The 18,160-nt window shown below is 38.2% G+C and overlaps 1 protein-coding gene across 1 annotated transcript in view; it reads left to right on the forward strand.

Annotated features, from left to right (window-relative positions):
• The window catches only part of LOC118577972 (selection and upkeep of intraepithelial T-cells protein 2-like), a 34,315-nt gene extending 17,369 nt beyond the window's left edge, over positions 1–16,946 (forward strand). Inside the window, exons 4-6 of the mRNA XM_036178597.1 lie at positions 508–615; positions 5,966–6,073; positions 16,777–16,946. Of these exons, the coding sequence (XP_036034490.1) occupies positions 508–615; positions 5,966–6,073; positions 16,777–16,946 (386 nt within the window). The remainder of the gene's footprint in view (positions 1–507; positions 616–5,965; positions 6,074–16,776) is intronic.
• Positions 16,947–18,160: the final 1,214 nt, after the last annotated feature.

The raw sequence follows: 18,160 nt of genomic DNA on the forward strand, positions 1-18,160 counted from the left end.
TTTATCCAAGATTTGAAGGAAAGAAAGCTTAGGAGAGCAGGAGATCCCAGCTAGATCAGGATCAGAAAGGGAGAATGAGGAATAACAGACCATGATAAATGAAGACCACATGAGAACAGGAATAGGCAGAGTTCTTGAGAGGTCCCCAGAAATCCACAATGATATATCCTCTGTAGTCTGCTGGCAATGGTCGAGAGAAAGCCTGATCTGACCTAGTCTGGTGATCAGATGGCCAAACACCCTAACAGTCGTGCTGGAACTCTCATCCAATAACTGATGGAAGTGGATGCAGAGATCCTCAGCCAGGCCCCAGGTGGAGTTACAGGTGTCCAACTGTCGAGAAAGAGGAGGGTCTGCAAGAGCGTGAATTGTTGAATCCAAGATTGCAAAAAGCACAGGGACAAATAGACTCTCAAATTATAACAAGCTTGAGATGAATCACTATTCCTAACTAGGTATGTACAAGCCAAGTTTTCTCAGTGATAAGATTTGTGACTCACATTACAGGTAAACTGTTTTCATGGAGAAGAATTTGGATATGGATTCTGAGTATAATAGCACTTGTGCTGGTGCCCTTCCTCTTGACTTCCTGTATTCAGCAACATCTCACATGTGGTAAGTAGGTTTGAGTGGTGTGTAACAGAAGTGGAAGAAGAGGACATAGCTAAATATATCAATCATTGCTTCCCAATCCAGACTACCCAAGAAGTCGATAACTCTTGGGTCACATGTTATATAGGACCTTACCCACTTTTCAGTCACACATTCTCTGCTTTTGCTAGTGGAGTTTCTCACAATACTGTTTATAAAATCTGGTGCTGCCATTACTTTAGTCAAGTTGAAACCCCTTTTACCTGTGGTGACTGACATCCAAGTTGACTAGGGAGCTGTAAAGATGTAACTTAGGTATGTTATCACCCATGCTGGTGTGAGCTATTTAATAATATAGATATCTATCTTTGAATCATTCAGACTCAATCAAGTATTGACTTACCCATGACCTTGTAAGTAATCTCAAGTAAACTCATTCATTTACTAATCACTCACATGCAGTCTGTAGTCTATCATGGGTGCCCTGTTGAAGCAAATAAGCTTTTGTTTATGTCTACCCAGGAAATGTTGGGTAGGAATGGCTGCCCAGAAGGTATAATGGGCAATTTGAGGCTGATCAATCTGGGGGTAAGGCATCTATTTAGGTCAGTATCAACATCAATACCTTTTCCTATATGATAGGGGATAATTAGCCTCATTACTGTAATGACAGTTGCATGCTCACAGTGATGATTATAAACCATGCAACCAATGCTGATATCTGAGAGTAGCGCATCCTTTAGAAAGGATGTTCTTAGTGTTGACATCTTCCTTTACATGGCATCAGGTAGAATGCCTCATTGATGAATGGGGTCTGCTTCATGAGTATGGAGATGCACCCCCAGATGCCTTGTGGACTATAGTTGCAATCTCTGAAAGTAACTCATACGTCTTTCATAAGAAAGCTCTGTCAGCATTCACATGCCTTTGCTGTGGGTAATACAATGTGACAATGAGGCTCATCTGTCTGCCCAGAAAGAATTTTGTCACATGAGTGAAAGATGAATGTATTGAAAGACATAAGGATGTCGCTATTCTCCACACTAGTCTCAGATTTGACAGGAAAAAAAAAAGGGAGGATGAGATGTCAGTGTACAATGTCAATGTTACAGGTAGAAGGAGGGAATGGGTTATATCTTTGCTAAGGAGCCCTCCCTTGGAACAAAAAAAAATCTTAGAAGCCACTGTAAATCAAGTGATGAGGAGAAAGAATTTGAGATAATGATAATAGAATATACCCATCAAGTAAGATTTTCAGTATCAGGAAAGAAAGTCAATGAAATTATGGTTGACTGAAATCTGAATGGCTTAAAATTGGGAAGATTTTAAAACAAAAAATGAATTTCTCTGAACCTAGATTGTGAAGCTGTAGGATATGGGAGCAAATGGGACCAATGCAGGTATCACAGAACTAGAGAAACAGTAAAGTAATTATCCATCCTGCATAACCTAAAGCAATACAAGGACATTAGTCTGGATGAACTAATTCTTAGAAGACATTGGGAACACTTAACTATCTCAAGCCAAGATTACCAAAAGTATCAGGGATTTGAAGACAATAGAAGAAGGATAGATATCACCAAGGAAATTCTGTATATAGGAGGTGGTATCAAGTGCCCAGTTTACCAGGCTGGTTAGAAACTGTTTGTAAAATATTCAGAGAAAAAGTTAACTCAGCTCCTGGTATGGAACTTAAAAATCTTTGCTGAGCCCAGGGTGGGATGTGATCTCTGTGAGTCAGAAGAGGCTTTCACAGATCTGAATTTAAATTGATAATTAAATTGGGTTGTTAAAGGGCTAATGCAATGAATATATATGATAAACGGGAAGTTGTAGACAAAAGAGTCTGCTAGGTTCAATCAAAGGAAAATGTGATAACTAGAATGCTAGGGGAAATTTTCATCAAATTATCAAATGCTATATACCAGTGAGCTCCTAGAAGGCTTTAAACCCTAAGAAACAGTTCACTGAGGGCATAAATTATAAAATAGCCTAAGAATACTATTGATCTTATCATAGATATGGGCAATTATCCTCTGCCAGAACATGTGGTGTATGTTTCTCCCATGAAATAAGTAAACCACAAGTGAAGATTTTAATCTATATTTTTTCACTATCCAGATATGGCTGATCAAAATCAAGGCTGTGGTGTTGGCTCAGAGCTGGTCAGAACCAGGGAGCCAGCTGCAGCAATAGGTACCGAAGGCTATTACCCTGTTCCTCCTTAACCCTGAACTATGATGAGCAGTACAAATAGTACAGGCTGGGGACCATCAAGTGTAGAAAGATCCACATGACCTGTGCAATAGCAGCATCCCAAGAAGGGGAGGCCAGATGCATTATGAAATATGATTGAATTATAGTGGGCTAGATGGGTAGTCCCTCCTCTACATGCACTTGTACCAGCGTTGCTTTTTATAATGAAATAATTGATACAAATGATGGGGTCTTTTTATGCAGTATTCATCCTAGCTCATGCTTCTCTGTTAGTGTTCTTTTACCTCTCTAGAACCAATTGACTCTTGCTTGAAGTGAACAGTAGTGAGCCTTTAAAGACCTTGTCTACCCTCTTTAAAAGAGATTTCACTGGGCAAGGCTAACTCATAAGTATCTTAAAAATTTGGAATAGCATTTGTGAAAACAACAGTTAAGGAGATTTTTGCAAGCCCCCATGTGTAAGTAAAAAAACAACAAAAAAAAGATACTGATAGGAGCCAAAAGCATATTAGATGAAATTCTCATTGTCATAGGAGTAATATGTTTTTAGAAAGCCACTGAAGCCAATGAATTCCTAAGTCTTCACAAACCACAAGGGCTATTTTGACTGCTGTTGGCTGTGACAAAACTAAATGATAGCACCTGTTGCTAAAGACACTGCACCTTTTCATTACATAACATAAGTATCAGGAGAGGAAAGAGCTGGAAGCTCCCTCCCTGACTGCTGGCTTTCATAGCACCAAAAGATGCTATGTAGAATACTATTGTTTTCGTAAACAGTCTTGGAATGCCCTCCAAATTGAAATCTAAACACAAGTGTTTTTACCCAGAGAGTACTTCTGCTATTAGAATGCAGATGGAAATTTTTCTTTTGCAGTCTCTGTGGAGACTTGTAACTGGCCAAGCTCCTGGGAATCAGTGGCTTTTGCTATAACATAGTGACTCAAATCTTAGCCATAAAGAAATAATAATAGACATTTACACAACTCTCTCCAAAGATCAGAAAATGCTGTAAGAATCAATCAAAAGAACATACGGGAGGAAGGGGTAGAGTGTTGTGTAGCTCTTTCCTTTAACTAGAAAAATTCTTCCTAGAGAGTGAAGGAAGACTTGTACACTTAGGAAGCTAAGGAAACTTAAAGGGATCAGAAAGCTCACACAACTTACAAATATCATGATTCACATCCTCGAAAATTAGTAAAAAAAACTTCTAAGGAGAAAAGCTTTTCAGTGGAAGTTGCCTGTAAGTTGAGCATAGAGCTCCAGGGAAGCAATTTTCATGACTCACCATTCATACTGGAAAGGATCCTTTAGTTATACAGTTACCCTTGGGTCAGCCATGTTCCTGCAAGCAATCCCAAGAGACTCACTAGTCCACCAACTGGACTTGGTGAAATACTTTCTTTGATCTTTTGTAGATGTCATATCTGGAATTGTTATTTGTTCACTTCTTCCCATGACAAATTATACAGCAAGATACCTGGAAACCTCAAAAGAGAACTTTGATATGCCCCAGTATTACCAGTACTGAGTGTAAACTCTCAAAGACTCCAAGTCACCATATAAGTGAGATAATTATATAGCATGATTTATTACAGAACTTCTCACAATAGCCAAGTATGAGATCAGTATTGATGTATGTGAACAAAGGAGTAGATAAAAATATGTGAGAATGTGGTATGCATGCACAGTGGAGTTTTATTCAGATATAATGAATAGAATGTCATTGGTAGGCCATAAAGTGAATGCACCAGAAAACTGATATTTTTAACTAATATAACTCAGAAATACAGATATCACAATTTTCCTCATTTGGGGATTATAGAGTTTACATAGACATAATAAACTTTTTAAATATGTGTGAGGCAAATGTAAAAGCAAAATTGTTTGGGGGGTGAGGGATGTCAAATTGAGGGGAGACAAAAGATTTGGGGGGATAATATTGCCAATGGTTATGATATATGTGAATGAAAATATTTCAAAGAAATTCATCACTAATTCTGATGAATATGTACCAATAAAAATCAAAATTCTCAGACTCATATCCCTTTTTGCCATAGCTCTAAATCTCAGAAGTACAACCAGTCCCTCTGGATCTCCTCCAACAGATGCAGTACGTCCATCACGTAAGGATTTGGCTATGAATGTTTCTGTATTTCTCTGCAGTATTTGATTTTCCTCTGTTACATTTCTACCTGCCCTTCTGAACATTGCTATCTGAACGAAACAGCTGCCATTGCCAACCTCTTTTGTGGGGCACAGGGAGGGCCCACTCATTGGAAAGCCACAAATTCAAAACTCTCTCTGTGCTAGATACCCTATAGAGATCAATTGTCTCAGAAGTTTTATTTTTATTGACATGATTCAAGATTTTTACATCTTTATTTACAAATAAGATGTTCGGGAAAATGGAGGAAGTCTTTTGAAAACTCAAAGCTTTCACCCAGTGAAACACCTCCTCTAACCAGGCCATACCTCTTAATCCTTCCTGAAAATTCCAGCAACTGAAGACAATTATAGATGAGCTTATGGGGGCCGTTCCCCTTCAAGCCACCACAGTGACTATAACTCTAGCAGAAGAATGCAAACCTACCCTTTCTAGCAACTTCTCACATTATGGAGACCAGGCTCTCTCAGGCAGTTAAGTCTTCAGACCTGGCCTCCTTTTAGCCTCCTTCAAAGCCAGAAAAAAATGATAAGAAGAAATATATACCTCTGTCTCTTGTTCTTAATAATGCCTACTTATGACAAGTGAGATGGAGTAAAGGTTAGCTATTTTCCTCTGGGCCTACTTAGTCTCAATCCCAAACCTGTCCCACCTTAAAAACAGCTATCCCTTTACTCCTGTGCTATTATATTATAATCCTAAATCTTTCTTCTTCTATGAACACAAAAAGAAAGACTTTTTAAAAGCCCTTATATGTGTATCCTGATATTACCCTCTCTATTGATTTCCAAATCACCCTGGAAGTAGTCCCTTTAGAAATGGAAGGAGGAAATGATGCAATTATATTATAATTTCAAAAATTAAATGAAAAAAAATTAAAATAATACACACACAATAGCTCTTGATTTCTGGATTTTTTTTTTGTTGTTGTTCCCAATGTAAAGTGCCTCCACACAAATATCTAGTAATAATAACATTTTTTTTCTTTAGGTAGCTGTTCTGTGATAAATAGTCCTTGGAAAAGGGGTGTAATTGTATTCGTGATTTCAATGATTGCAATTATAGGAGTCATTCTCATTTTGCATCTAAAACCAAGAGGTATGTAAAAACCAGATGCTGGGGACATCCTGTAGAAGTCTTCTCCCACCTTCCCAACTGCCCAGTAAGATATTTAGCAACAGAAGAGTGATTGTTGACTGAATTATATAGTACAGGGTCAATAGGCCATGAGAACACACGGCACAATGTCCACATTACAGAGCCCTGAATTTTTTAAACTTAATAGTAGATGCAGCTGATTATTTTGCTCCATGAGAAACAATTTCTTCCAAATTCATAATGGTTTATTTTTTCTTTACACAAATTCAGCAGTCATCATTTCCGAGTTAATCTATTCTGATTGCTTTATACTTTTAGCACAGAGGGGATAATAATTTTAAGTATCTTAAACTTCTTATCAATTTACATTTTATTTATGTGTATGGGTATTTCACCTTCATGCCTACTTCCTGTGGAAGCCAGAATATGGTGTTAGATTCCCCAAATGGTTAGTAGCCAGCAGGTGAGTACTGGGATTTGAACCCAGGTCCTCTGAATGGGCAGTCAGTGCTCTTAACTGCTAAGTCATCTCACTAGCTCAATTGTCTTAAACTTTTTAGTCAAGATCAAACATGTTAAAAATTCCTGCATTGAAGTAACAGGAGCTTCTGAGGCTCCAACATTAGCTGAGAAGCTATTAACAGTTAATGGATGCTGGGAAGGAAGAGTCAGTTTTCTTTGGAAGTGTGGCCATTTGTAGGTTGCCTATGCCTCAGTGTATGACACCACAACTTGCATATGGGCAACAACCATTAAACTCATTGGTTTGCCAAAAAATAAAAAGAGGACATAAAGTTTGGAGGGATTTGTGTTGGAGAGCTCAGAGGATGTTAGAGTGAGAGAGTGAAGGGGGGTGGATATGATTATGATACTTTGAGTTAAATGTGAACTTTCTAAAGCCAGAGAGTAAAAGAAAGTCTTGGTATAGGTGGGTGTGGAGGCTAAGAAGAGCAGAGAATAGTTGGGGGAGAAGAAACCACAATCAGAACTTGTTGCAAGAAAAAAGTTTATTTTTAATTAAAAGATGAATTTTTCAAAGAATAAATTTAAAATGAAATAAGTATATTCACAAAAGCAAAATTAATTTAAATAATAATTGTCAAAGTGAAATGCTATACTTATATTATGATTTAAAAAAACACATGTACATTGTGAAAAGATACTTTAAAATTTAAATATTTATTTTAGAGATAGATGCAATGAAAAGACACACTCCTCAAAATTTTTTTTACAACAAATTTTATTTGACTTTATAGTCCTCATAGATGTCTTAGTTTAGGTTCCTACTGCTGTGAAGAGACACCATGGCCACAGCAACTCTTATAAAGGAAAATATTTAATTGGGTGGCTTACATTATCATCATGGTGGAACATGGCAGTATGCAGGTAGACATGGTGCTGAAGAGGTAGCTGAGTGTCCTATTTCTTGACTTGCAGACAACAGGAAGTGGTCTCTCTCACTGGGCATGGTTTGAGCATATATAAGACCTCAAAGCCCACCTCCACAGTGACAGGTTTTCTCTAACAAGACCACAACTACTCCAACAAGACCACACCTCCTAATAGTGCCACTCCCTTTGGGGGCCATTTTCTTTCAAACCACCACAACAGACAACTTAAGTTATTCTTTCTTTTTATCAATGAGGGTAAAATTAAAATGGAAATTATAAAAATAAGGGAACACATTTGAAATGGGTTGTCATCCCTTTTATCTTCAAGGTTCTTTTGGAAACTATTACACAAGACACAGAACAATGAGGTAAAGTGATCCTTTATACTGCAGCAATTCTCAACCATCAGAAAACATGTACTTCTGGTAGTCTTAGAAACTGAAACAATGCACAGTGGCAAAATTACAGTTATAAAGCAGCAACAAAAATAAATTTGTGGTTGTGGGCTACTAAGACAATTGGAAATATGTGTTTGCTGATGGTTGTGACCCACAGGTTGAGAACTGATCCAGTACAGTAAACCAGAACTATAGCCCCAAATCATAATGCAGAATCACCACAGGCTGGATTGAACTCTTTAGAGGATTTTTCATTCATTTTCTCCTGTAAAATGAACATACCAATAGCCTTAAAACAAATGAGAGTAAATTTCAAATTGGATAATATGTTATCTGCATAAATGAGTTTTAGGGCCTTATATTCAGAAGAACAATCTAGCCATAAAAAGACACTGTGTGATTCCACTATTGTGAGGCCCAGATGTTATATATAGAATGTAGTGTGGAGGTTTACAGAAGATAGAAGTAGGAGAGGAGATGGAATTATTGTTTGATGGATACAGAATTTCAATTTCATTTTTAATAAAAGCATTTACAGAGATGAATGAAAGGTGTACAATATAAACATATTTAATTTTACCGAACAATAAAGTAGAAAATGGCTAGTGGTAAATTTAATGTCTAGTACCGTTTCCATAATAAAAATAATATCTTTCTGTTTTATTAAAGACCCTGTTACAAACAATAAAACTCAAGTCATAGACTTTCTAAGCATGTTGACAAATTAATCAAATCTAGAATATTTTATTTCAGAGCTAGGACAAAGCTTCACTTCCTTCTCATGCTGTGTTGACTTCTGTGCATAGAATCATAAACCCTGACAGTTTAGATGAGGCCTAAAGAATAAAAGTGTGGACTGTGCTTCTGTTCACTATTGGCCATGATTCTTCTATAAACACAAGCATACAGATACCTCTTTCTTCTAAAGCATGCTTTCCATCCTTCTGGGCATATGTTCAAAACTGGTTTTCTATATCACATAGTAATCTATTTTTTCTTGAGAAGTTAACACACCATGCCTTCACTATTTCATATTCCCACCAACAGTGCACAAGCATTCTCATTTATTCATGCAGTTGCCAGTACTTATCATTTCATTGTCTTTATACTGCACCACACCCCCACCAGACTGTAAGATTTGTGGGGAGCTTTACTACAGAGGATTCCATAATTTTGTTTCATTGAAGGCTCCAATGCTGACTAAAGCAGTAGCTGGTGATGCCCAGAGGGTATTGTTGAGACCCCGAGAATAAAAATACAAAATACGGCACCTCAACACATTGTGCATTTATAACTGAAAGGGACTCCAAAAGGCATTAGTGGGAGCCTTCACATCAACCCTCTGCCTTCCTTCTTCCTTCTCCCATTTCTTTCCAAGACTGTCCCAAAATTAGAATTCCTCTTTTCCAAATTGGATCAGGAACCTAGTTACTTTATTCCCAAACCTGGAAACCCTACTCTACCTTCCCCAACTTTTGTTTTTAAGAGCTGGCCTGGCAGAGATTCTCATGCCTGCCTTTGGCAGTAGATCATAAGAACTTCATCTGGGACAAAACTTGTCCTGCATCAGGGAGGAAAAAAGAAAGAGAAGCACTAAACATCCCAAACTGGCAGGCCCTGTTGGATCTGTCCTTCAGTCCAACTATATTTCCACAGAGCTGCCCATGATTCATCAAACAGAAGAATAAAAATGGATAAATCATGTAGAATTTTGATGAAATATATCTGTTATTCTTTTCTTCTATGAATCTGTCTCAGTTTCACTTCCGAGTTAGCTACAAACCTGGGGAGGACAAGGAAATTATTCCTCACCTGAAGTTTATCAGATGATGCATTGAGTGAATCTCTGTGTCCTACATTGGAGGATGATTCTTTGGGTAGATGGGAAGATACCAAACTTCCCTCTTCACAAGAACTTAAACTGTCAATAAGTGAGTCTTGAGCAGATACCCCTGGTAAAAGAGGAAATGGCATAGATGGGTATCAGGGAACATGTGTAGCAGCTAGAATGTGAAGACAAAAAGGAAGATGAGGATGGAGAGAACATGCTTCCCAGGGAATACTATGCTTCAGAATCCTAATCACCTAAGCACGTTCTGTTCCACTATACTCTATTTATCCTAGAACTCTTTTTTTAAAAACATTTTTTCTTTATTATTATGTGTTTTAACTTTTATACATCAGCCATGGGTTCCCCTGTCCTCCCCCTCACGCCCCCACCACCATCCTCCCAGCCCCTCCCCTCCATTCCCATGTCCTCCAGGATCAAGGAACCCCTGGGGATTCATTTAAACCTGGTGGATTCAGTACAGGCAGTTCCTGTCACCTCCTTCCAGACTGAGCAAAGTGTCCCTGTGTAAGCCCAAGGTTTCAAATAGCCACCTCATGCACTAAGGACAGGTCCTGGTCCCACAGACAGGGTGCCTCCCAAACAGATCAAGATATTCAATGGTCTCACTTATGCAGAGTGCTTGATCCAGCTGGGGGCTCCACAGCCTTTGGTTCATAATTCATGTGCTTCCATTCGATTGGCTATTTGTCCCTGTGCTTTTTACAATCTTGGATTCAACATTTCACACTCTTGCAGTCCCTCCTCTTTCTCGACAGTTAGATACCTGGAGCTCCACCTGGGGCCTGGCTGAGGATCTCTGCATCCACTTCCATCAGTTATTGGATGAGAGTTCCAGCTCAACTGTTAGGGTGTTTGGCCATCTGATCACCAGACTAGGTCAGATCAGGCTGTCTCTCGACCATTGCCAGCAGTCTAAAGAGGATATATCATTGTGGATTTCTGGGGACCTCTCCAGCACTCTGCCTATTCCTGTTCACATGTGGTCTTCATTTATCATGGTCTGTTATTCCTCATTCTCCCTTTCTGTTCTTGATCCAGCTGGGATCTCCTGCTCCCCTAAGCTTTCTTTTCCTCAAATCTTGCCCTTCATTACTCACACTGTCGTCCAGGTTGTTCATGTAGATCTCATCCACTTCTCTGTCATTGGGTGATCCTTGGGTCTTTCCTAGGGTCCCGTTTTCTAGGTAGCCTCCCTGGAGTTGTGTAGCAGTCTAGTCATCTTTGTTTTACATATAGTATCCTCCTATGAGTGAGTACATACCATGTTTGTCGTTCTGAGTCTGGGTTACCTCACTCAGGATGATTTTTTTCTAGATCCATCCATTTGCCTGCAAACCTCATGATGTCATTGTTTTTCTCTGCTGAGTAGTAGTCCACTGTGTATATGTACCATATTTTCCTTATCCATTCTTCAGTTCAAGGGCATCTAGGTTGTTTCCAGGTTCTGGCTATTACAAACAATGCTGATATGAACATAGCTGAGCAAATGCCCTTGTGATGTGATTGAGCATACCTTGGGTATATGCCCAAGAGTGCTATAGCTGGGACTTGGGGGAGATGGATTCCAAATTTTCTAAGGAAGCACCATATTGATTTCCAAAGTGGCTGTACAAGCTTGCATTCCCACCAGCAGTGGAGGAGAGTTCCCCTTGCTCCACATCCTCTCCAGCATAAGCTGTCTTCTGTGCTTTTGATCTTAACCATTTTAACAGGTGTAAGGTGGTTTCTCAGAGTCATTTTGATTTGCATTTCCCAGATAATTAGGGATGTTGAGCAATTCCTTAAATGTCTTTCAGCCATTTGAGCTTCCTCTGTGGAGAATTCTCTGTTTAGTTCTATAGCCCATTTCTTAATTGGACTGTTGGGCATTTTGATGTCTAATTTCTTGAGTTCTTTATATATTCTGGATATCAGCCCTCTGTCAGATGTGGGGTTGGTGAAGACCTTTTCCCATTCTGTAGGCTGTCGCTTTGTCTTGTTGATTGTGTCCTTTGCTCTACAAAAGCTTCTCAGTTTCAGCAGGTCCCATTGAGTGATTGTTTCTCTCAGTGTCTGTGCTACTGGTATTATATTTAGAAAATGATCTCCAGTGCCAATGCATTCAAAAGTACTTCCTACTTTCTCTACTATCAGGTTCAGAGTAGATGGATTCATGTTGAGGTCTTTGATCCACTTGGATATAAGTTTTATGCACGGTGACAGATATGGATCTATTTGCAGCCTTCTACACATTGACATCCAGTGACCCCAGCACCATTTGTTGAAGATGCTTTCTTTTTTCCATTGTACATTTTTGGTTTCTTTGTCAAAAATTATATGTTCATAGGTGTGCAGGTTAATGTCAGGGTCTTCAATTCGATTCCATTAGTCCACATGTTGGTTTTTATGCCAGTACCAAGATGTTTTGATTATAGTCGCTCTATAGTAGAGCTTGAGGTCGGGGATTGTGATGACTCCAGAGGTTGTTTTATTGTACAAGATTCTTTTGGTTATCCTGGGTTTTTTGTTTTTCCATATGAAGTTAAGTATTATTCTTTCCAGATCTGTGAAGAATTGTGTTGGTAATTTGATGAGAATTATGTTGAATCTGTAGATTGCTTTTGGTAAGATCACCATTTTTACTATGTTAATCCTGCCTATCCATGAGCATGGGAGATCTTTCCATTTTCTGACATCTTCTTCAATTTCTTTTTTTAGGGACTTAAAGTTCTTGTTATATAGGTCCTTCACATGCTTAGTTAGCATAAAACCAAGGTATTTTATATCATTTGTGGCTATTGTAAAGGGTGATGTATCTCTGATTTCCTTCTCAGCCTGCTTGTCTACTGTATATAGAAGGGCTACTGATGTTTTTGAGTTGATCTTGTATCCTGCAATGTTGCTGAAGGTTTTTGTTAGCTGTATCAGTTCCTTGGTTGAATTTTTGGGGTCACTCATGTATACTAACATATAATCTGCAAATAGGGAGAGCTTGACTTCTTCCTTTCCAATTTGTATCCCCTTAATCTCTTTATGTTGTCTTATAGATCTGGCTAGAACTTCAAGTACTATATTGAATAAGTATGGGGAGAGGGCACAGCCTTGCCTTGTTCCTCAATTTAGTGGTATTGCTTTGAGTTTCTCTCCATTTAATTTGATGTTGGCTATTGGCTTGCTATAGATTGCCTTTATTATGTTTAGGTATGTTGCCTGTATTCCTGATAGCTCCAAGACCTTTATCATGAAGGGGTGTTGGGTTTTGTCAAATGCCTTTTCTGCATCTAGTGAGATGATCATGTGTGTTTTTTTTTCTTTGAGTTTGTCTATATGGTGTATTACATTGATGGACTTTCATATGTTGAACCACCCTTGCATCCCTGGGATGAAGCCTACTTGATCATGGTGGATAATTGTTTTGATGTGTTCTTGGAGTCTGCAAGAATTTTACTGAGTATTTTTGCATCAATGTTCATGAGGGAGATCGGTCTGTAGTTCTCTTTCTTTGTTGCATCATTGTTTGGTTTAGGAATCAGGGTAATTGTAGCCTCATAGAAGGAGTTTGGTAATATACTTTCTACTTCTATTGTGTGGAACGATTGAAAGAGTATTGGCATTAAGGCTTCTTTGAAGATCTGGTAGAATTCTGCAGTGAAACCATCAGGTCCAGGGTTTTTTTTGGTTGGGAGACTTTTAATGACTGATTCTATTTCCTTGGGGGTTATTGGACTATTTAAATGGTTTATCTGGTCTTGATTTAACTTAGGTACATGGTACCTATCCAGAAAATTATCCATTTCTTTTAGATTTTCCAGTTTTCTGGAGTAGAGGTTTTTGAAGTATGACTTGATGATTCTCTAGATTTCCTCATTGTCTGTTGTTATGTCCCCCTTTTCATTTCTGATTTTGTTAATTTGGATGCTCTCTCTTTGTCTTTTGGTTAGTTTGGATAAGGGCTTGTCTATCTTGTTCATCTTCTCAAAGAACCAACTCTTTGTTTCATTAATCCTTTGAATTGTTCTCTTTATTTCTATTTTATTGATTTCAGCTCTCAATTTGATAATTTCCTGGTGTCTATTCCTCCTGGGAGACTTTGCTTCTTCCTGTTCAAGGGCTTTCAGGTGTGCTGTCAAGTCACTAGTGTGAGATTTCTCCAGCTTCTTTATGTGGGCATTCAGTGCTATGAATTTCCCTCTTAGCACTGCTTTCATAGTATCCCATTAGTTTGGGTATGTGGTGTATTCATTTTCATTGTTCTCTAGGAAGTCTTTAATTTCTTTCTTTATTTCTTCCTTAACCCATTGGTGATTCAATTGAGCATTATTCAGTTTCCATGAGATTGTAGGATTTCCGTAGTTTTTTCAGGTGTTGAAATCTAACTTTAAACCATGGTGGTCAGATAGAACACAGGAGGTTATTCCAATTGTTTTGTATCTGTTGAGATTTGCCTTGTGGCCAAGTATGTGGTTGATTTTAGAGAAGGTTCCATGGGGTACTAAGCAGAAGGTATATTCTTTTTTGTTTGGGTAGAATGTTCTGTAGATATCGATTAACTCCATTTGAGCCATAACATCAGTTAAGTCCATTATGTCTCTGTTAAGTTTCAATTTGGTCGATCTGTCCAGAGGTGAAAGAGTGGTGTTGAAGTCTCCCACTATTAATGTGTGGGATGGATTTTATATGTGATTTAAGCTTTAGTAATGTTTCTTTTACATATGTGGGTGCCCTTGTGTTTGGGGCATAAATGCTCAGAATTGAAACTTCATCTTGGTGGATCTTTCATGCAATGAGTATGTAATGTCCTTCATCATCTCTTTTGATTTATTTTAGTTTGAAGTCTATTTTGCTGGATATTAGGAGGGCTACAACAGCTTGTTTCTTATGACCATTTGATTGGAAAGTCTTTTCCCAGCCTTTTATTCTTAGGATGTGTCTGTCTTTGAATTTGAGATGTGTTGCTTGTATGCAGCAGAAAGATGGGTCCTGTTTTCATATCTGTTCTGTTAGTCTGTGTCTTTTTATAGGTGAATTAAGTCCATTGATATTAAGGGATATTAATGACCAGTGATAGTTCGTTCCTGTTGTTATTTTTATTTTTTGGTAGTAGTGTGTGTGTACTTCTCTTCTTTGGTGTTTACTGCTGTGGTGTTATCTATTGCCTGTGTTTTCATGTGTGTATCTGCCTTCCTTGGGTTGGAATTTTCCTTCTAGTGCTTTCTGTAGGGCTGGGATTGTGGATAAGTATTGTTTAAATCTGGTTTTGTCTTGGAAGGTCTTGTTCACTCCATCTATGATGATTGAAAGTTTTGCTGGGTATATTAGTCTAGGCTGGCATCCATGGTCTCTTAGTGTCTGCATTATATCTGTCCAGGTCCTTCTGGCTTTCAAAGTCTTCATCGAGAAATCAGGTGTTATTCTGATGGGTTTGCCTTTATAAGTCACTTGGCCTTTTTCCTTTGCTGCCCTTAATATTCTTTCTTTATTCTGTACATTTAGTTGTTTAATTATTATGTGGCAAGGGGACTTTTTTGGGGGGTCTAGTCTGTTTGGTGTTCTATAGGCTTCTGGTATCTTCATAGGCATTTCCTTCTTTAAGTTGGGAAAGTTTTCTTCTATGATCTTGTTAAATATATTTTCTGTACCTTTGAGTTGGTATTCTTCTCCTTCCTCTATCCCTATTATTCATAGGTTTGGTCTTTTCATGGTGTCCCAAATTTCTTGGACATTTTGTTTCATGACTTTGTTGGTTTTAGTGTTTTCTTTGACTGATGAATCTATTTCTTCTACCGTATCTTCAACACCAGAGATCCTCTCTTCAATCTCTTGCATTCTGTTGGTAATACTTGCCTCTGAACTTCCTGTTTGTTTACTCAGATTTTCTATTTCCAACATTCCTTCTGCTAATGTCTTCTTCTTTTTATCTATTTCCCTCTTCAGGTCTTGGATTGTCTCCCTTGCTTTTTCATGATTTTCATTCAAGGATTTATTGTTTTCTTCTGCTTTAATTGTCCTTTCCTCTAGTTTTTTAATAGCTTTCTTCCCATTTTTTGTTTGTCTGTTCCTCTACTTTATTTTTTTATTTCTTCTATATAATGCTCTAGCCTCTTTATGATGTTACTTATAAGGTTGTTTCCTTCTTCTTCTTCTTCTTCTTCTTCTTCTTCTTCTTCTTCTTCTTCTTCTTCTTTTTCTTCTATTCTGTGATGTTCAGGTCTGGCTCTGGTCCAGATGGGAGTTCCAGGGTGGACGGAAGCTGGGGACTGGTCTCTGAGTCTCTTGTCCTAGAACTCTTAAGGAGCATCTGCACTAAATAGAACAGATGAAAACATAATCTATCCATGTGCTCTTCATATAGACTACAAAGATCAAGAGCCATGCTGCTTGAGGAGAATGGGTGTCTGTGTTATGGAATAGAATATTTGTTTAATTGTTTAAAGATGTGTTGCATTTGTTTATGTTATATAATAACTGTTTAACTATATAAATATATGTTTCTCTTTCACCTTGCCTGCCTAATGGCTCTAATAAAAAAGCTGAAGGCCAATAGCTAGACAGTAGAGCAATAGGCTGGGCTGGCAGTCAGAGAGAATAAATAAGATGAAGGATCTAGGCCCAAGAAAGAATGAAGAAGAGGTAAAGGGAGATGCCCAGTGTCAGCTAGCCAGGTAGCTGCCAGACAGACAGACACAGAAGAAGCAGGAAAATAGAATGTACAGAATGAAAGAAAGGAAAAAAGCTCCAGAGGCAAAATGTAGATGAAGAGAAACAAGTTAAAATAAGTTATAAGAGGTACTGGTACAAGCCTAAACTAAGATTGAGCATTCATAAATAATACATCCCTAGTTCATGATTTGGGGGCTAGCAGTCCAAGAAAATCCACTACATACCTGTTTCCTTATAACCTCTAACAGTATTGACAAATATATGTTCATCTCTAAAATCAAGTAGGCCAAATTTCTTCTGGATTGTTCTTGTACATGTAGGAGGCATAAGCAACAGGAACCTGAAAAGCAAAGCTACCTTTCACGTGCAGTCTAGCCTTGCTCTGTTGGATGCAACTGTCCTGACTTTCTCTTCTTTTCCCAGTCCCAGTTCCAGATCCACATTTTGAATTGGACATTTTATGGTTGGAAGATATTACTGTGATCCTGTATGTGATGATAGTGTTCATCGTCCAGCTCGTTTCATTTATTTACTTCAGATTGCAAGGTAAATATGATGCAATGGTGGCAACTCAGAAGATCTGGTTCATGTGACTGATACTCAGATGTCTAGAAGGTAACCTGTCCAGTCCTTTTGTCTCAGTAACTATCAGAAAATGTAAATGAAGAACCGTGTGTTATATAAAGGCTGGTAGATTTTAGCCTCCTTCTTGGGACTATTGGGGCTTTCACTGGTATGATTATTGGTGCCTCATACAGCAATGTCTGCCCCAGCTCTTATTACACAATTATAATAACCCTCCCAGAAGGTATTTTTGGGAAGGCAGTTATTTTATCCACACATCCTGGAAAGCCTCTGATGACTGAGCTCTTTGGAAGAACTGTATGGTTTTAAAAACTTGATTTCTGACATTTGGGGCTGAAATTTTAAAGAATACAAACACTCACTTAAATTTTAATAGTTTTCTCTTTTAAAACCATGTAACAGTCACTAGACACCAGACCATCAACATTTAAAAGCTGTGCTCATGAAGACTACATCTTTGAAGCATCTTCTAACTCATGCCTAAAGATAAAAGACTCATCTTTATTGTGCAAAAATATTTTTATATGGACATGGATAAGAGTATAGAACTGATAACTCAAGAAGAAAAACTTCCATAATAGATTCTTGTGGTTTATCAATAAGATACAGTCCTAAAATATTCCATTAGAAATGTATGTACAAGGGGCTGGAGATGTGGCTTATCAGTTAAGGGCACTTGCTGCTATTTTTAAATTATTTGTTTTCAGAATTTCATGTATGAGTACTTCATTTATGCTATTTCCTATAGGATGAATGTAGGTACTTGTGCTCACAGATAAGCACTAGAGGAAGCAGGAGTATTAAAGACACAAGGTTATCTCTTTGAGGGAGATAGATATTACCTGTTTTCCAACTTGAGGCTGGGAAAGGGGGTGATTAATAAAATCCTGGAGACCTCTGTGCTATCTGTATGACCAGGTCACACCAGCTCCCTCAGACTCTTATATTGAACCTGTTTATCTTAGTCAATCTACAGCTCTGTCCTCCACCAGGCCCTTATCATGAGCTTTGTTTACATTGAATCTTCTTCCTTAGTTAATGTATAGAAACTATCTTTTTTAAAAAATATTTTTATTTTATAATTAATTTAATTTTACATATCAGCCATGGATTCCCTTGTCTTCCATCCTCCCACACCCCAGCCTTCCCACACAATCCACCCCCATGCCCTCCAAGGCAAGGTCTCCACTGGGAAGTCAGCCCAGCCTGGTGGAATCAGTTG

The sequence above is a fragment of the Onychomys torridus genome, chromosome 2 (genome assembly GCF_903995425.1).
Source record: "Onychomys torridus chromosome 2, mOncTor1.1, whole genome shotgun sequence".
Classification (NCBI taxonomy): domain Eukaryota; kingdom Metazoa; phylum Chordata; class Mammalia; order Rodentia; family Cricetidae; genus Onychomys; species Onychomys torridus.